The sequence below is a fragment of the Bufo gargarizans genome, chromosome 8, assembly GCF_014858855.1.
Source record: "Bufo gargarizans isolate SCDJY-AF-19 chromosome 8, ASM1485885v1, whole genome shotgun sequence".
Lineage (NCBI taxonomy): Eukaryota > Metazoa > Chordata > Amphibia > Anura > Bufonidae > Bufo > Bufo gargarizans.
Window position 1 is genome coordinate 175,490,603 of NC_058087.1, and position 20,671 is coordinate 175,511,273.

The following is a 20,671-nucleotide window of genomic DNA, read 5'->3' on the forward strand; positions in this document are numbered from 1 at the left end:
GTTGATGCAATGTTATTGAGTTAAATGTTGTGATTTGGTATGTTTTTGAAGTTTTTGGGGATGTATTTTGTGCTGCTGGCAGTATTTTGTGATGGACTGTAGTATTTGGCTCTGTTGGGTGGTATAATGTGCCACAGTATGGTATTGCTGGTCCTGCCTTTTATCAGTTTGGACCCAACTACAAAAATGGGGCCACTTTTAATATTTTTTCCAGGGCCACTTTAATTTCCCAGTCCGTCTCCTTGTACAGAGCCTTCTCTGCTTCCCGTCCTCCTGTACTAATCCTGTACTAATGAGCGGTTCCATAATGGAATCGCTCATTAGTATTTACCCCATAAGACGCACTGACATTCCCCCCCCCCCCCCCGACTTTGGGGGGAAAAAAGTGTGTCTTATGGAGCGAAAAATACGGTAGATAGATCAGGCAGTCTATAGGTGCTCAAGATTTATCATCTAGGATCATCCATTGTGATAAATCTGGTACATCTGTCCATCCTAAATTTGAACTGTCTAAATCTTAGACAGTACAAGTAAATCTGCCCCGGTGTATCCGTATACCAGCACTCACATATTCTCTCTGTCTACACTCTTCTTTCAGGACCAGACGGAGCACTTAGAGGCTCCATACTCCACATGCACAATGGATGGCTCTGATATTCCAGTGGCAAATCTCTATGAAAAGTACAACAGTTCCTACTCAATCCAGGTAATGCCAGAAGTTGTAAAATAAATGCATAGAAGACATTTAGTTTTAACTGAGAGAATGAAGGTGACAGGTCAGGTTTACTGCACAGGGAACGCTGTAATAACAAAACCCATAAAACTGTGGCGGGATTACATTTTTTCTTCCATATCAACCTCTTTTGGATCTTTTTTCTCGCTTCCCACTACATTGTATGTAATATTAAATGATGTCATTAGAACGTGCAACTTGCCCTGCAAAATACAAGCCCTCATAAGGCTATGTGAACGGAAAGAAAAGTTATGGCTCCGGAAAGGCAGGGAGTGAAAAACGAAGACACAAAAATGGAAAATCACCTACTTTTCTAAGGCTTAAAGTCTCTGCTATAAACTGTAGAGAAATGTAAATCTGAGTCATGCAGTAAATGAGACGTCAAATGTCTGTTTTTTCTCTATAGCTGCAGTACCAGACGCAGCCTGTAGATAAGAGTGGCGCTGCCTCTGGGAAAATAACACAGATCCCTTTTTTCTACTCATACAACCTCTTTAAAGGGGGTTTTCCCACAAACCAATTTTCAAACTAGCACCTGGATCTGAATACTTTTGTAATTGGATGTAATTAGAAATTTTGTATAGCCACTGAGTTATTCAGTAAAATGTATCTGTATAGCACCACCTGCTGTTTGTTCTTTTTCTTATTTCTTTGTCCTGCTCACTGAGAAGGCCGCACATGCTCAGTTTTATCCTTCAACTGCCTCCTGAGCTGTGATAGGACAGAGCATGGACACGCCCCCTTAGCTGCAGCAGAAAAGACACGCCCCTTTAGCAGTCAGCTTGATATAAGTAGCAGAGCAATGAATGGGGAGATCTCTGGACCCATGTGAGGTACAGGGCTGGTTCTAGCTTTGTTAGAAAGAGATCGGCATGTACTATATGATGTCTGATTCAATTTTTTACATTAGTCATGAGATAACCCCTTTAAGAGTATTTACATTTTTAATACCAACTGAGTACTTTTAGTCATAAAATGATCCATGTAGATAAAATTAGACATATTGTGTTATGCAATCAGGTGCCCTTAAGAGCGATGGTATAGTGTTACTTGAGGAACACACAAATGGTTCAGTGTTCAGGGCACCTGGCATTCATGCCTGATTGGTGTTCAGCAAAAATCATTAGCATGAAATAGGACTGGGCACACAGAGGCTCAGGCGGCCCAAAATTCTTGTTGAATTTCTGCCGGGTATTACATGTGCCTTGAGCAAATATCATATAATCTTCGGGATTACATTGGACTTTACTTACATATATTCAATATAGCTGACGCCAGAATCGGCCGAAATTCCAAGGAACAGCTGTCTGTAAATAAAAGTGCGGGCGATCTGCCCATCATTGCTCCGATTGCTCTGCTAGATTTTTTAGAAGCTGGCAGCTTAGGAGGCGTGCACTTAGTGGCAGTCAAAGGATGGAAATGGAGCATGTGCTTTCACTCAGTGAGCAGGACAGATACATTAGAAAAAGAGCAAACAGCAGGTGGCGCTATACAGATAGAGTTCAGTGAATAAATATAGACTGTGTATCCATAGCATCCTGTCGGTCTTAATTAACTACCCATAGAATCAATGGAACCTTAAAAATACGCCCAAAAATACTCCCATTTTCATTAGTATTCATGTCCGTATTGTATCCAGATTTGTTGCTGGAACTAAAATTTTAGACCACTGACAGAGCAAAGGGGGCGGGTCTACCTGGAAGAGGTTGGTGATGTCACTTCCATCTAACATCTCAGACTGTATAGTTCCTTCTCCTGCTGTGAAGAGAGATTAGGGGTGCTGGAAAAATCTACAGATCAACCAAACATGACTCTTGGGGCTCATGCACACGACCGCATGTATTATGTATTTTGCAGTCCCCAAAAAATACGGATGACGTTTGTGTGACATTCATATTGCATCCGGAACCATTGTAACAATGCCTGTCCTTGTCCGTGGAAAAAAAAAAAGAATAGGATGTGTTGTTCTTTTTTGCAGAACGGCCATGGGGACATACAGGACATTTCGATTTTTTTGTCGAGCCATTGAAGTGAATATTTCCGCACATTGGCCGCACAAAGAAAAACGGAATGGACACGGGAAAAAATGTGTTCTTATGCATGAGCCCTTATATAGGTGTCATTTTATATAGAGTCTTGCCTGATAAGAAAATTAAACAAAAGTTTATAGAAATACACACTTCTTCTCCCCTCAAGTCTTGCCTGCGTTCGTGTTTCCAGGAAGGGATGGTGGGACAGTGTAACTGCGCTCACTACTTGTTTCCACTTCCGGATGGGGCCCATTACTGCAACAACAAGGAAGATCCGGACTGGGGTATGTACAACGCACTAAAGGGTCATTGAGGTTATTATTATTTTCCACCTGCCTTCAGCCTCCACTCTGGAGCACCCCAGGGAAGTAACTAGAGGGCGTGTCGGGGCATATGCCCCCGGTGCTACTGAGATGCGTAAGGCTACTTTCACACATGCGTCAAAGAAATCCGGCAGGCTGTTCTCTGCCAAAACTCCAGATCCAGCATTGCCGGATAGTGCGAAATGCCCACCGGAAGCCATTGACTATAATGGGATGCGGTGGGGATTCGGTTGCCCCTCAGCATATCCAACTTAGGCTAGTTTCACACATGTCAAAGAAATTTGTCAGACTGTTCAGGCAGAGAACAGCCTACTGGAGTTCTCTGGATACGGCATAGCTGATTAAAAGGCCAGGACAAAAATTGCCACAAGTTTTTGGCTGGCCGAATCCCAGCATATAAGCCGGGGAGTGGCCAGATCCCTGCCACATCTCATTATAGTCAAAGGGGTCTGGCGGGCACACGGCAAAAATCCTGCTATGCCGTATCCAGAGAACTCCAGTAGGCTGTTCTCTGCCTGAACAGTCTGACAAATTTCTTTGACACGTGTGAAACTAGCCTAAGTTGGCAGAGCTAGGAAACAGATAGTCCTCCAGAAGAGGTTCACAACTGAACCTATTAGAACTTCTAGCTACGTCTCCTCACCACCAGTATGCGAAGGGCACAGAATTGGGTGTCACTGGTGACTGCCCAAGAAATGGGCAAAGCCAGATCCAAAACTAATAGATCATGGTTCCCCACCAGCCATGCGACATTGACACTGATCAGCAGGGGCGTAGCTAGAAATGACTAGGCCCCATAGCAAAAGATTTTTATGGGCCAACCTGGATCTCCCACCCCCACATACCTCTCGGACCTCGCTGCCACATCCGCAGCTCCTCATGCACTTGCGACGGTTACACGTAGGACTGAGCACAGACAGTTGGTCACTGGCAACGCATTTGTGCCAGTGTAGGAAATGTATGAATCTAAATGTCTGTGTATTAAAGAAGATTGTTAAATTGTACAGGGGTCTGTAACACAAGAAGGTGAAAGTACATATCGTGGGGTGTGTATGTGTATTAGACAGAAGGTAGGGATATGTATTTTGTGTCGTTTGGGTATTAGGGAGAGTAAGGGGTATATATCTAGTGCTGATACACGTGTAGGTGAAGAGCCGCCCTGACATAATTTGTCTCTTTCATAATATAAGCTCCCCTTATATATAATTTACTTACAGTTCTGAAGACTCAGGGGTGCTGGCAGGCTTGGCCTCAGGGGTGCTGGCAGGCTTGGCCTCAGGGGTGCTGGCAGGCTTGGCCTCAGGGGTGCTGGCAGGCTTGGCCTCAGGGGTGCTGGCAGGCTTGGCCTCAGGGGTGCTGACAGACTTGGCCTCAGGGGTGCTGACAGACTTGGCCTCAGGGGGTCTGGCTGGCTTGGCCTCAGGGGTGCTGGCAGGCTTGGCCTCAGGGGTGCTGGCAGGCTTGGCCTCAGGGGTGCTGGCAGGCTTGGCCTCAGGGGTGCTGGCAGGCTTGGCCTCAGGGGTGCTGGCAGGCTTGGCCTCAGGGGTGCTGGCAGGCTTGGCCTCAGGGGTGCTGGCAGGCTTGGCCTCAGGGGTGCTGACAGACTTGGCCTCAGGGGTGCTGACAGACTTGGCCTCAGGGGGTCTGGCTGGCTTGGCCTCAGGGGTGCTGGCTGGCTTGGCCTCAGGGGTGCTGGCAGGCTTGGCCTCAGGGGTGCTGGCAGGCTTGGCCTCAGGGGTGCTGGCAGGCTTGGCCTCAGGGGTGCTGGCAGGCTTGGCCTCAGGGGTGCTGGCAGGCTTGGCCTCAGGGGTGCTGGCAGGCTTGGCCTCAGGGGTGCTGGCAGGCTTGGCCTCAGGGGTGCTGTGAGGCCTTTTTTCTCCAAGCTGCCCCGGAAAAAAAATACATTTCATTAGACCTCAGGTCAGACCACCAATCAGACCCACAATGTTAATCAGACCTCAGCTGACAGCCCCAAAGAGATCCCCAATGTTAATAACACCCCAATAAGACCTCACATCACACCTCAGTTCAGACCCCAAAATTAATGACCCCCCAATCAGACCTCAGATAAGAGCCCCATGCCTCATAGCAGCCGCCAGTAGCCTCATAGCAGCCGCCAGTAGCCTTATAGCAGCCCCCAGTAGCCTCTCCATCAGCCCCCAGTAGCCTCTCCATCAGCCCCCAGTAGCCTCTCCATCAGCCCCCAGTGGCCTCTTCATCAGCCAACAGTGCCTCTCCATCAGCCCCCCAGTGCCTCTCCATCAGCCCCCAGTGCCTCTCCATCAGCCCCCAGTGCCTCTCACCAGCCCCCAGTGCGCCCTCCCCGGTATTAAAATCATTGGTGGGCAGTGCACCCTCCCCCCCCCCTCGGTATTAAAATCATTGGTGGGCAGTGTACCCCTCCCCCTCGGTATTAAAATCATTGGTGGGCAGTGTGCCCTCCCCCCCCCCTCCCCAGTATTAAAATCATTAGTGGGCAGTTTACTGTGGCTCTCCTGGCTTAGGGGCCCGGTCGCAATTGTAATAGTAATTATAAATAAATAAATAAAAATAAAAAAACAAGGATGACAGGCAAATTTATAAGATTAGGCAGAGAGAGGCCAAACATGTTATAAGAGCTTCTAAAGCACAGGCAGAAGAGAAATTAGCTCAGTCAGGGAAAAAAGGCGATAAGGCTTCTTCAGATACATAAATGAAAAAAGGAAACTAAAACAAGGAATTACAAAATTAAAAACAAAAGAAGGAAGGTATATGGAAGAAGATAAAGAACTAGCTAACTGCCTCAATGAATACTTCTGTTCAGTCTTTACGAAGGAAAATGAAGGAGAAGGACCTCAGTTAGGAAAGAAGACTAAGGAATCTTTTGATGCATGTGTCTTTACAGAGGAAGAGGTTCTAAGTCAGCTGTCTAAAATTACCTCAGGGATCTGTTCTGGGACCCATATTGTTTAATATCTTTATCAGCGAAATTGCAGAAGGCCTTGATGGTAAGGTGTGTCTTTTTGCTGATGATACAAAGATTTGTAACAGGGTTGATATTCCTGGAGGGATACACCAAATGGAAAAGGATTTAGGAAAACTAGAGGAATGGTCAAAAATATGGCAACTAAAATTTAATGTTGATAAGTGCAAGATAATGCACCTGGGGCGTAAAACCCAAGAGCAGAATATAAAATCAGTGATACAGTCCTAACCTCAGTATCTGAGGAAAGGAATTTAGGGGTCATTATTCCAGAAGACTTAAAGGTAGGTAGACAATGTCACAGAGCAGCAGGAAATGCTAGCAGAATGCTTGGCTGTATAGGGAGAGGCATTACCAGTAGAAAGAGGGAGGTGCTCATGCCGCTCTACAGAGCACTAGTGAGACCTCATCTGGAGTATTGTGCTCAGTACTGGAGACCATATCTCCAGAAGGATATTGATACTTTGGAGAGAGTTCAGAGAAGAGCTACTAAACTAGGTACATGGATTGCAGGATAAAACTTACCAGGAAAGATTAAAGGACCTTAACATGTATAGCTTGGAAGAAAGACGAGACAGAGGGGATATGATAGAAACTGCTTAATACATAAAGGGAATCAACAAGGTAAAAGAGGAGACAATATTTAAAAGAAGAAAAAAATGCAACAAGAGGACATAGTTTTAAATTAGAGGGGCAAAGGTTTAAAAGTTATATCAGGAAGTATTACTTTACTGAGAGAGTAGTGGATGCATGGAATAGCCTTCCTGCAGAAGTGGTAGCTGCAAATACAGTGGAGGAGTTTAAGCATGCATGGGATAGGCATAAGGCCATCCTTCATATAAGATAGGGCCAGGGGCTATCCATAGTATTCAGTATATTGGGCAGACTAGATGGGCCAAATGGTTCTTATCTGCCGACACATTCTATGTTTCTATAGCTACGCCAGTGCAGTGATCAGCCATAACCTTGAAACCATAAAAATTGAAGAACATTGATTATCTTGTGACAATGGCGCCTGTGAAGGGGTGGGATAGGGATGGGTAGGCAGCAAGGGAATAGTGAGTTCTTGAAGTTGATATGAGGGAAGCAGGATAAATGGGGCAAGCAAATGTGACAAAGGCCAAGTTGTGATGGCTGGAGGACTGGGTCAGATCATCTCAAAAACAGTAGGTCTTGTGGGGTGTTTCAGGTATACCTACCAAAAATGGTCCACAGAAGGACAACTGGTAACAGGGTCATGGGCACCCAAGGCTCCCTGATGCACATGGGAAGCAAAGGCTAGACCGTCTGCTCTGATCCCACAGAAGAGCAACTGTAAAGCCAAAAAGTTCCTTGCAGCTTGTTGTGTATCTGGTTGTGCAGCTCCAGATCACTGAAATTACCAGTTCTAATCCCTGTCCACTGCTGAAAGTGCTCACAGTGGATATGAGAACTGGAACATGGAGCAACAGTGGAAGGTGGTCTGGTTTGATAAATGACGTTTTACACCAGGTGGCTTTGACTGATCAGTGGGTACTACTGGTGTTTCCCAAAGGGTACTCAGGCCCCAGAGCCCAGGTCCAGCTGATACCTCGGCATCCTCTATAGCTATACCCCTGCTAACAGCACATATGCACATTAATCCAAGTCTCTGTTTGCAGTGTCCTGTTATTACAAGATGAAAGACTCTGTGATGGAGAGAGAAAAGTGTATTAATCTTTGTCAGCAGCCATGCAAGTAAGTAATGATCCGCTTTCATGTTCTATCATCACAAGTGTAGATACAATGGTTGGAACATTATTTTTAGGTTATTGAGCATCAAATCCCCTGTATGTTTTAATTAAGGCTACTTTCACATTGGCGTTTTGGCTTTCCATTTGTGAGATCCGTTCAGGGCTCTCACACGCGGTCCAAAACGGATCACTTTGCATTCTAATGTATTCTGCTCAGAATGCATCAGTTTGCCTCCGTTCCGTCTCCATTCCGCTCTGGAGGCCGCTTGCAGCATTTTGGGGTCAGTCTGATGAAACTGAGCCAAACGGATCCGTCCTGACACACAATGTAAGTCAATGGGGACGGATCCGTTTTCTATGACACAATCTGGCACAATAGAAAAGGGATCCGTCCTCCATTGACTTTCAATAGTGTTCAAGACGGATCCCTCTTGGCTACGTTACAGATAATACAAATGGATCCATTCTGAACGGATGCAGACGGTCGTATTATCTGAACGGATCCGTCAATGGCAAACGCGAGTGTGAAAGTAGTCTAAGTTATACAATACTGAGTATCAGAAGCCACCACTAGGGGGAGCTTCCTGCATACAGGCATATACAGCTTGCATTTGACACAATGAGGGAGATTTATCATCTCCCTAAAACATTTTTATTATGTAAAAAAGTTGCCAGGTATGTGACTTTTTAACTGCCACTGTGACAAAATCTTGAGCCAATGGGCTCAGCTTATTTATCTTCACTTACGCCATTTTCTGGCATAAATTAAGGCAAATTTACGGCAGCTCCAAGCTGCCATAGATTACAGTTTAGGTGTACCGATTGCTAATGAATGTGTCAAATTTATAACAAGGCCTCGCCATACTTGGGTACATGCTCTGGCAGCACAGGGAAAATCATGACTGAATCGTGATAAATCTCCCCCATTAAAACCATATGCTGTGATTCCCTGCACTCCCCCTAGTGGTGGCTGTAGGTAGCCAAGACTTTACCATTTGCCAGTCGTGATATGGAAAGCCATTTGTTTAGACCAGCTATATAGACTGATGTTTTACTCCATTATTACAGTGACAGTAACTATAAAATGACCATCTCCATGGCTGAATGGCCCTCCGCTGCAGCAGAGGTATGTACCCCCATGTAATACCCAACCCTCTGGGGGATAAGCATGCCCTAGGTATGAATGTATTGACCCAATTTCTGCTAAAATATGAATAATATGTGCAGGGTCTATAAATTGTCCACTTGTAAAGTTATTGACAAATCAATACTCAGTCTTCCTAATCCCAACTTTTTGTAAAATGTGATGGGAAACCAACCGTACAACATGTGCCATTATTTCAGGCTTGACTGGTCCATACAGGTATTTGTTGAATAAGTTTCCTGCTTATTTTCCTCACTGATCCCCTCATTAAAGAGAGCGCTGTCAGCAGTTTTGACGATGCTAAACTGCTGACTGCACTAGGTAGGAGCTGGTGAGAGTAGTACAAACATACCTTTTGTGGAGCTTTTGTCTTCAGGAGTAGTGTGAATTTGATGTTTTATTCTGCCAAATTCTGCTCCTACAAGTGAGGCAGAGTTTCACTGTGAAGTGTTCTGCATTGAGCTGCTTCACAGTCCCTCCCTTCTGTTCTACGTGACAGCTGTAGCATGAGACTACTACAGCTGTCAGATCAGAGAGGAGGGACTGTGAAGCAGGTCAATGCAGAGAGCACTTTATAGTGAAGCACTGCCTTCTGGGCACTTGCAGAAGACCAACCTGGCAGACTGATGCCTCATTCACACATACGTGGATTTTCACGGACCACATATGTGTGAAAGAAGCCTACAACTTCATATTCTCACTACTCCTGATAAGAAAAGTCCCACAAATTTATATTTATCTTCTCTCCCCAGCCCCTACCTAGTACTGTCAGCCGTTTAGCATGATGAAAAGTGCTGACTGACACCTATTACATTTACCTGGACCAAATATTCATGTTAACCCCCATGAAGCTGGTCGACAGTTGCCCGTTGAACCATCAATGGAAAACATGGTCTAAGGGTACTTTCACACTAGCGGCAGGGGACTCCGGCAGGGTACTCCGGCAGGTGAACAGCCTGTCGGATCTGTCCTGCCGTTAGTTCACATTTGCCCCCAGACTGCCGCTTCGTCCCTATTGACTATAATGAGGCCGGGGGCGGAAATCCGGTGGCAGCACGGCAGCGCACGCCGAGAGACAGCCGGACTAAAAGTACTGCATGCAGAAGTTTTAGTATGGCTGCCTCTCGGCATGCGCTGCCGTCTGAACTCCGCCCCCACCCCTATTATAGTCAATGGGGACGGAGTGGCAGTCCAGGGACACACGTGAACTAGCGGCAGGACGTATTTGAAAGGCTGTTCACCCGCTGGAACAGCCTGCCAGAGTCCCCTGCCGCTAGTGTGAAACTAGCCTTAAAAATTTCCTCTGAACGAGGACACCCAAGAGTATCTATGTTTGCCTAGCGGTGGAGCATGGCTTGTATATTTGGTGTCTAAAATTATTGTGTCATGCTCCACCCTCACAGACCCGGGAGTGTTCCTTTACTTTACAAAAATTTGTAAGCACTGCAAAACCTTAAAGAAGCCATTGTTCTGGACTTTCCAGTATTCCACTTGTATGATAGTATTTTTTTTTTGTATATTCTATCAGGACTGGATTTTTCATGTTCTTTCTTATGAAAAAGAAAGCAGCGAGAAGATAATTGTGAACAGGTGGGTTGGTGTCTGCCATAATGTAACAGAGATTTTGTTTATTGACTGCCCTTCTCAGCCTAAACCTTATTCACACTTGCCAAACAGTCCACACTAGGGTGAATTCATAATGGACATAACTTTGTAATGTCGATAGAAAAATTATTCTGCTCATAGATGTATGTTCCCCTCTCAATCCGGTCCAGTTGTTGGTATTCATAGGTTTCCAAGGCATCCATTGATTTCAAGAGAGGTAACCCCATGCCCTCAAGATCAGTCTTGTTTCCATTAATCTCGGGAGGCCCCATCTCATGGACTCCCACTATTGACAGTTTGCCCAGTACCCTGGGAAGATCTTCCATCATACCCATGTTGGAGCTACAGTTCTTACGGTCACCAGTTGTTTCAGATGTGCGTTGTCAGTGTTGACCTAAACCAGGGTTCAGCAACCTTTTGGCACTCCACCTGGGAGTTGTACTTTTAGAGCATCTGGAGTGCTGAAGGTTGCTGATCCTTTACCTAAACTAAAATTTACAATTTTTTTCTTTTTTGCCAGAAATGGTATCATCAGACTGAACATATACTTCCAGGAATACAATTACCGCAGTGTTTCAGATTCTGCAGCCACCGATGTAAGTGCACCTGGGGGAAGGGCTGGACCATAAGGTCATAAGTATGGGCTACCGGGTAAGAGAGGGCAGAGACTATGGTATTCCTGTGAAAGGGACACCTTAATTGGAGGTTGCTGGACTACTCCTTGGTGTCAAGACATACTGACTTTGTTGTACAATAGAAATGTGAGTTAGGGGCACCATTTTATTACCTGGTAATCACCTTGAAGATACCACAGTCCATATAAATGTATATCTTGACCTATTCGGTCTGAGCTATGACATTTTTACACTGAGTTGTCAAGCAGAACGTCCCTTGCAACCAACCTGTCTACAGTGGTCTTCAGTTTTAGGCTGAATGGTGCTGACAAGAGATGAAAGAAGAAGTTTGGTAGAGAAAGCGTGTAAAAAAAATTAAGCCGTCGCTCAATTATCTCACCCACATGCTGGAGGAAGATGCCTCTAGGCGTAAATTTCCCTGCGGGGTAAAATGCAACATTACATGGTGGTCATTCAAATGGACATAGGGTGTCTCCTAGAGCAGCTCTAACCTCTGGCACATGGAGGAGAGTCCTAGGCAGGAACCCTTTAGATGATGTCCATATGGGCAAATGGACCTGGGTTCATCATCCTGTGACAACCCAAGATGCCAATTATGTCAGGCAGATAAACCAGTGGAGGATATTAACCACTTAAGGTATTTTATGTTCCATAGGTGGTGTGGCTTCTGTCGAACTTGGGTGGACAGTTTGGATTCTGGATGGGAGGCTCAGTCCTATGCATCATTGAGTTTGGAGAAATCATTATAGACTGTCTTTGGATCACCATACTCAAGCTTCTCGCTTGGCACAGAGTAAGAAAAGAGAAGAAACGACGCCCTGAGTACGCCGATCCACCGCCCACGGTGTCTGAGCTGGTGGAAGGATACACTAACCCTGACTTCCATCATGAAGATCCAGAGCCAGAGCCTATGCCTATACCAGGCACCCCACCTCCGAAGTATGACTCCCTTCGGCTTCGACAGATGAATGATGCAATTGAAGTCATATCTAGTGATGAAGAACAATAACTTTATTTTATTTTGTAATTACAATTAACACCCATTACTAATCAATCGCATTCACGAAATCTACTAGTACCAAAAATTCTTATTATATATTTTTGGGGAGAAATATTGTATTTTTAGAACAAAATGAAGCTCCATTAGGGGTCATTTTTCAGTATTGATCTACTCAAGTGTTTAAAGTTATTTGAAATATATTTTCTTAGTCTTCTACAGGTCTGTATATAGTGTTACTTGACAAATCTCAGGAGCCAGGTTGCCAGTATTCCTAGCAATTTCCTTCTGCCACACAAATTTTTGGTCGCTTTCCGTTGATGTCTGTTCTACTGAAACCAGGTTCTATAGTGTCTTAACTGGCTTTTGTAATTTGTCTACCCCAGTGTAAAGTAATATTTTATTTTTAGTCCTAGTAGTGGTTTAATGGGGTCATGTCAGGAGAGTGACCCCTGTCTATATGCTACATTAGGTCATATGAAGGTTATACATGGGGTCCAACACTTAGGACCCCCTTTATAAACTAGATCAGAGTGCTGCTGAACAAGTGTGGCTCGCTCTGTAAAGGACTCTGGTCTTGTCACCTGTTACACTGTTTGCCATATATCTGGATGTGCTTCATGGAAATCTACATTTCCCCAGGTGGGATACTACTGAGAAAGTGTTTGGCCAACCTAAACTGCCCTAGAGACATCCAGGAGAAGGTTTGTTACACAAACATAGAAGAGGATTCTTACGGTAAGAGCAGGAGACTATGGAGCTCTCTGCCTGAGGCAGGTGTTGATGGTGAGTAAATAAGGGAATCAAGAGGGGCCTGGATGTATTTCTGGAGTGTAAATAATCTACAGGCCTATAGTCTACTAGAGCGGGGTCGTTGATCCAGGGAGTTATTCTGATGCCTGAGTGGAGTCGGGAAGGAATTTTTATTCCCCTAAAGTGATGGAAAATTGGTTCTACCTCACAGGTGTTTTTTGCCTTCTCTGGATCAACTGCAGGATCACAGGCCGAACTGGATGGACAAATGTCTTTTTTCGGCTATGTACTAGGTTACTATGTAAACCACCAAAACACCATCATGGAGATGAAGTTTGGGGTCCCAAACCTGCCCATATCAAACCCATCTGTACCTACAAAGAAAAGGTGAATGAACATCAAACTTACCAGGAGAAAAGTCCAGGACTCACTGTTCAGTGATGTGCGGTGTACCGTCAACCGGCTTCATCGGATACTGCTGGCCAAGAGTCCTGGACTCTTCTCCCGTTTGCATTCACTATTTTTTGTGAGGACAGATGAGAACCTAAACAACCAACTGCACAATGGTGTGCTCACGGTTTAGCGATTCCCCTAAAGTAGGTGTGCACAAACTGCGGCCTGGGGGCCACATGTGGCCCCAGCTACCAGGAAGCACACATACATACCAGTGTCTCAGTAGTCCTGAAAAACATGGCAGTCAAATTTTGTCTGTTCCTGTATTCTCCTGATAGATGGGAATCCCAGAAGTGAACCCCTCACCTGTCAGACACTTATGGGATACACTTTTAATATGCCAGAATGTCTGATGGAACACCCCTCTTAGTTTTTTTGGGGCCCTTGTGAAATGTACAATCTGAGACTGAGAACCAAAAAAAAAGTTGTGCAGCCCTACCTTAAAGGGTTTGGTTGACAGGTATTAGTGATATCTACCACACTACTTTGTTTCTCCTAAATTTAAAGGGCATCTGTCAGCAGTTTTGTCCCTATGACACTGGCTGACCTGTTACATGTGCGCTTGGCAGCTGAAGGCATCTGTGTTGGTCCCATGTTCATATGTGCCCGCATTGCTGAGAAAAGTGATGTTTTAATATATGCAAATGAGCCTCTAGGAGCAACAGGGGTGTTGCCGTTACACCTAGAGGCTCTGCTCTCTCTGCAACTGCCTCTGCACTTTATTAGGCCAGGCGGTGTAAACTTGATCATGCCTGGCCGTGTCAAAGTGCAGGGGATGCGGCAGCTGCAAAGAAAGCTGAACCTATAGGAGTAACAGCAACGCCCTCGTTGCTCCTAGAGGTTCATTTGCATATAATAAAACATAATTTTTCTCAGCAATGCGGGCACATATGAACATGGGACCAACACAGACGCCATCAGCTGCCAAGTGCACATGAAACAGGTCAGCCAGTGTCATAGGCATAAAACTGCTGACAGATTATTAGAAAAGCATGGCTGCTTTCCTCCAAAGTACCACACCTGTCCACAGGTTGTCTCAGGTACTACAGCTCAGCCCTACTGAAGCACAGTTTTTGGCAGAAAGCTGCCATATTTTTCCAATCCTGTACAATCCCTTTAAGCGGGTGTCACAGGAGATGCATATACTGTATCCTTCAGTATACGGTATACAGAGCAGGAGAGAATTCCAGAGCAGACACTTTGAATTCCGAATCTGACCGTGCAGAAATTCTGATAGTCCGGCTCTCGTTTCTGGCACAAAACTTAGAACCATCTAAAAGGTAAAAAGTAATAGAAATAGAAGACTCCTCAGAAATGGCCAATGATAAGACTCTTCCATAAGCGGTGATAGAAGCATATACTATATATTAATGAAGATTTTGTATGACTACTTGATTAGCCAGAATATGTGATCATCCAACGCTGGGTCCCATTCCTTGGTTGGCGTCCAGCTGTATTGGGGAACATTTCTAAAGTGAGGTCATTTTGACAAAAGTTTTTTTTTTTTATGTTTCATTGTCTTTGTAAATGTATTCTTTTCTATATTCCGAATTCTAAATAAATAAAAAAAATATTGAAATCCAACACGTACTACGTTTCCTTTAATGCCGGATACGAGTATAGGAGGAAAAAATTTAAACGGTCACAGTATTATGGCCACCTTCAAAATGCATGGAATTTTTCCCATCGATTAAAAGTGATTTAATGGAATGAACAAACATGGCCACCACACTCCAGGCGGTACGTGATATTGCAGTATTCAGCTGAATGGGCCCCAGCTGCAATACCAGGCGCTGTTTTAGTAAGAAAGCAGACCACTTGTCCCATGACTCTAAAGATAAGACATACATACATGACGCTTGCTTGAGTGCAGTCTGTGTATCGAAAAGGGAAAACTAAAATTTTCAGAACCCCATGGACCACATCCCGTGCTACCGGACCAAGCATTTTTCATAGACTGCAATCCTGACACCAGTTTAAAAGGGATTGTCCTGAATTAAAAATAATAATAATAATTTTCCGGATTAGGGTATTATGAGCTAATATGGGGGAGTCCCCTCTGGATCCCCAAGTTTATGCCAGAGTATAGCGTGGCTACAAACAGCAAGGAACAGTCTTTGAATAGGACTGTGTAATGCTTCATTTCCCCTGTGGTGGCGCTGCAAAAAAATTTTTTAACACTTATTCGTCCAGATTTCCCCATGGATAACAGCTGACTGCAGGGGGTTCCAGCAGGGGACACTTTGTGACATTGCTAACAAATAGGGACTGTCCAAAGCTGGGGACCCTTTAAATGATCAGGTGGAAGCACTACTTTATATTAAGTGTCCTGTCCAGTGGTGGAGATGACAGCCGCTCTGTGTGGCCCCTGAGGTACTGCAATCTACATTGTGTCGTGTTGACCAGAACTCTTCTAGATGCATCTTGACCATCTTGTGGCACTGTTAAATCTTAAAGGGATTATGCCATGTTCTCAAGTTATTCCCTATCGTGCAAATACGGAATAACCGTCTGATCGGCGGGGGTCTGACACTAGGGGTCCCGTTCCTTTTAATCAGTGGAGCAGCATGCTCTCTGCCTGCTCCATTCATTGTCTACAGGACTGATGGAAACAGCCAAGCACTCTGCTCTCTCCGGCAGTCATAGAGAATGAATGGAGGAGCAGCAGCAGTCCACACGTGGAACCTTCTGCTCCATTCACTTGGGGGGACGGGACCCCTGTTCTCGTGATCGGTGAGGTTCGCAGCGATCAGATGGTTCTCTCCTATAGAAAAGGGATGTCAAACTCGTGGCCCTCCAGCTAATACAAAACTACAACTTCCATCATGCAGCGGGCAGCCTACAGGCTATCAGGGCACGCTGGGAATGGAAGTTTTTACAACAGCTGGAGGTCCGCGAGTTTGGCAACTCCGCTTTAGATAGTCGATAAATTTAGAACTTGGCACAACCCCTTTAAGAGTTTTAACGAGGTCCTTTTTCGGAGTCAAATGAAGGGCGGCTCAGTGGGACATAGGGCAGATTTGTAGCTGTGATCCTTGCTGATAACTGTGGACAGAACATCCAGGAGCTGCTACGATAGTTTACGAAAAAAGACAAAGGCGTGATCAGGAGCCAGGAATAACCACCAGAGCTTATTGGCCATCCGGCAGTAACATACATGAATCATGACACAATTACATGGTTTCCACATTCTGCTAAATCTTACACCATCGTCTGAATTGTACTGGTGTTTTAATCAAAGGCTATGGCTAAAGTTACAATTGCAAGAAGAAGTAAGTGAACCCTTTGGAATTCCCTGATATTCTGCACCGATACAATGTGATCTGATTATTATCGAAAGTCTGAAGTGAATAAAGCCTGCTGAGAGTTGTAGTTCCCCAACAGCCTGCACTAGTGTGTAATGGCATAATGGCCCCTGGGGTTTATACATGGAATTGACCCACATGGGTAGCATCATAAAAAGGCCATAGCCTTTCCAAGAGAGTGCTTTTGTCTTCTACTGCTCATGTGCTGAAAGCGGTCAGCGCAGACGCAGATACGGGTCAAACAGGGAGGCGACAATTTTCAGCGCATGCATAGTAGAAGGCGCAGGTGCTACTTTGGGAAGGCTATGGATGCCGGTGCCTGCTTACGCCATCATCCATGGAAGGCGACGCCATGCGAGATATTTAGCAGGTTCTTATGCCATTACACACTGGTTTACTGGTTTGTCAGGCAGACATCCTCTCTAGAAGTTTCCTCCTCTGCGGCTGAGACCCCACGGCTCGTCCGCCCCCGCACCTCTCCTTCTCTGTCAGCAGGTTGCGGAGAGTTTAATCATTAGTCCAACTGTCTGATTTAATGGTAGAGTCTAACAAGCTTGTAAAGGGAAAGAAGAATGTGTAAGAGCGTCTTTATAACGAAATCTCAGGCCTCCGTGTTTGCTTAGCGAAATCCGGAGCCATCACTTCACTTACTAACAGGTGGTTAAAATTTAACCCTCTCGAAAAATTGCCCAGCAAAAAGCACTGGGAGAGCAGATTGCCATAAATAACACAGAAGCCTCCATTACCTTACTGTACACTTCATAAACCCGTCCTCATGACAGTTTGCTACTACCTTTAACTGGAAGTCTTTAATCTTGACTCCGGGTGCTGCACAACGTCCCCCTCTCCTTGTATAAACAAGTAGCATATAACACTTTTAACATTGTTTTGTTGCCCTTGTTGGAGTGACTAAAATAAGCCTGTAAAACATGAAGCGGCAGTCTATCGTATATAGCGCCAGTCTATCGTACAGTACAGACCAAAAGTTCGGACACACCTTCTCATTCAAAGAGTTTTCTTTATTTTCATGACTATGAAGGCATCAAAACTATGAATTAACACATGTGGAATTATATACATAACAAAAAAGTGTGAAACAACTGAAAATATGTCATATTCTAGGTTCTTCAAAGTAGCCACCTTTTGCTTTGATTACTGCTTTGCACACTCTTGGCATTCTCTTGATGAGCTTCAAGAGGTAGTCACCTGAAATGGTCTTCCAACAGTCTTGAAGGAGTTCCCAGAGATGCTTAGCACTTGTTGGCCCTTTTGCCTTCACTCTGCGGTCCAGCTCACCCCAAACCATCTCAATTGGGTTCAGGTCCGGTGACTGTGGAGGCCAGGTCATCTGGCGCAGCACCCCATCACTCTCCTTCATGGTCAAATAGCCCTTACTTTCAAAGTTTTCCCAATTTTTCGGACTGACTGACCTTCATTTCTTAAAGTAATGATGGCCACTCGTTTTTCTTTACTTAGCTGCTTTTTTCTTTCCATAATACAAATTCTAACAGTCTATTCAGTAGGACTATCAGCTGTGTATCCACCTGACTTCTCCACAACGCAACTGATGGTCCCAACCCCATTTATAAGGCAAGAAATCCCACTTATTAAACCTGACAGGGCACACCTGTGAAGTGAAAACCATTTCAGGTGACTACCTCCTGAAGCTCATCAAGAGAATGCCAAGAGTGTGCAAAGCAGTAATCAAAGCAAAAGGTGGCTACTTTGAAGAACCTAGAATATGACATATTTTCAGTTGTTTAACACTTGTTATGTATATAATTCCACATGTGTTAATTCATAGTTTTGATGCCTTCAGTGTGAATCTACAATTTTCATAATCATGACAAAGAAAACTCTTTGAATGAGAAGGTGTGTCCAAACTTTTGGTCTGTACTGTATATAGCGGCGGCCTATCGTATATAGCGGCAGCCTATCGTATGTAGCGGCAGCCTATCGTATGTAGCGGCAGCCTATCGTATGTAGCGGCAGCCTATCGTATGTAGCGGCAGCCTATCGTATGTAGCGGCAGCCTATCGTATATAGCGGCAGCCTATCGTATATAGCGGCAGCCTATCGTATATAGCGCCAGCCTATCGTATATAGCGCCAGCCTATCGTATATAGCGCCAGCCTATCGTATATAGCGGCAGCCTATCGTATATAGCGGCAGCCTATCGTATATAGCGGCAGCCTATCGTATATAGCGGCAGCCTATCGTATATAGCAGACAGAAATACTTGTGCCCATACATGTTAGATGAATTGATTTTGGAGGGACTGGTTGGCTTTTCTACTGTGTAAGGGGCTTGACAAGACGTTGTATTTTAACATTCCCAATCCGTTGTTCTAGAGGTGTGTGGCAAGGAATGATTCCCGTTCCTCTGTTGAGAGCACATGCACACTCGGCTGAGCATCCATGCGTATTGGCGTGGAGGAGTCAGGAGTAATAGCTGTCAGCTGAATGAGTGTTTTAAAGAGTATGCTCACCTTATGGACATCTTCTACTGCCGTACCTTTACATTTCCTCTGAAGTCATGAAGTCTTTGCATCAGGACCCCTAAAGCAAGAGCTGCTCTTTGCAGTGGCTCTTCCCTGGCTACTGGAAGCGGGTCCCCAAAAGAGGAAAATCCCCTCTATAACATATTAAAGCTTATAGGCAGGTTGCAGAGTGGAAAAAAATTCTTGTAAGGTCTCAACATCAGTTCCCCTATTGCATCCTACAGCCGGTTGAGGACCTCTACTTATGCAATCTCTGCGCCCATCAGGCCAGAAATACACATGCACTTGACGCAGTTTTCTGAGAGTAAGCCTTTCCTTTATATTCCCCCTTCCTTTTAAATGCACTTCTGGCTCAAAATACTGCATCAAAAGTGCGCCAAAACTTGCTGCAAAAAGTGCATGTGCAAGTCTATCCTGAGGCTACCTGCACATGGGCGCAGGTTTACAAAAAGAAAAAAAAAATCCAGACAGATTTCCGTGAGTTTGTGCACCAAATAGCGCATGTTTTATTTGCAGTTTTTGGTGTGGATTTTCTGCAGATCTCACCTTTGCATTGAAAAGGGTGAAATCCGCACAAACAGCTGACATGCTGTGACTTTCTAAATCCGCAGGGCAGGTCAATTTTCGCACAGAACGAAAAAGCAATGTTTTCATGAGATTTGTCTAATCTCATACACTTTGCTGTTACTGCACTACGCTGCATTTTTTCCACACGAGAATCCGCAACGTGTGCAGCTAGACTAAATGTTGCACAGGCAAAAATGACAAGTGGTCAAAAAAGTAAAAAAATAAATAAATTAAAAAAAAATTATTGCATAATGGCTTTGTACAATCATAACTGTGAAGAAACAGGTCTTTTTTGGGGGGCTTCCCTAATATCTCTTTCTGCCATATTCTCCCTGTTTCAGCTGCACAACTAGATGCATTTCTCTCACAAGCATGGGGCGTCTCTTTCCCAGTATGTTTCCAGCTCTGGAGCTCACACAACAGATAAGGAGGGGGAAACCACACTTACAGACACGCAGGACGCTCCTATAATCTTCAGAAGCAGTCCTTTATCAGGCTCAGGATCTCAGCTAGCTCTGCAACACCCACACTTCCTCTCGCCCATCTTCTGTGTCTATGTTTCTAGGAATGGATCTTGCCTGACAAAAGGCAGTGGACTGGAACATAGATGGAACTGAGACCCCAAGTGGCCATGACTTTGCAACTTTTTCTTCAGGTGGATGCAGGCAGATTTTTTTAATTAGAAATTTGCTATTTACACCGTTTTCTATTAAATGAAATTGTTTGAAAGTAGAGTGACTCTTTAACATCTTGGAGGTCCATAGTACATGGTAGGTGAAGGCACTGACCATTGGATGGAGGGACTAGATACAGCTTTTACACTGCAGCCTAGGAAATCCAAGTCTATTAATGTAAATGGGGGAGGGGGTTACATGAGCCGTCAATGTTGCATAAGTGTAACTGAAAGAATGTCGCTGGTAACTCAGGTGCCTTTTGTGAAAACACTTTCGAA

General features: G+C 44.8%; 1 protein-coding gene and 1 long non-coding RNA gene across 3 annotated transcripts in view; both read left to right on the forward strand.

Moving 5' to 3' along the window:
• SCNN1B (sodium channel epithelial 1 subunit beta) overlaps nt 1–12,839 on the forward strand; it is a 47,234-nt gene extending 34,395 nt beyond the window's left edge. For both annotated transcript variants that reach the window (XM_044304898.1, XM_044304900.1), the window contains exons 7-13: nt 599–706; nt 2,930–3,047; nt 7,689–7,764; nt 8,829–8,886; nt 10,433–10,494; nt 11,030–11,105; nt 11,800–12,839. In XM_044304898.1, coding sequence (XP_044160833.1) covers nt 599–706; nt 2,930–3,047; nt 7,689–7,764; nt 8,829–8,886; nt 10,433–10,494; nt 11,030–11,105; nt 11,800–12,153 — 852 coding nt within the window. In that variant the 3' untranslated portion in view covers nt 12,154–12,839. The remainder of the gene's footprint in view (nt 1–598; nt 707–2,929; nt 3,048–7,688; nt 7,765–8,828; nt 8,887–10,432; nt 10,495–11,029; nt 11,106–11,799) is intronic.
• Nucleotides 12,840–13,098: 259 nt separating this feature from the next.
• LOC122945616 lies at nt 13,099–14,931 on the forward strand. The gene is made up of 2 exons (XR_006391128.1): nt 13,099–13,861; nt 14,291–14,931. It is a non-coding gene; the product is annotated as an uncharacterized LOC122945616 (long non-coding RNA).
• Nucleotides 14,932–20,671: the final 5,740 nt, after the last annotated feature.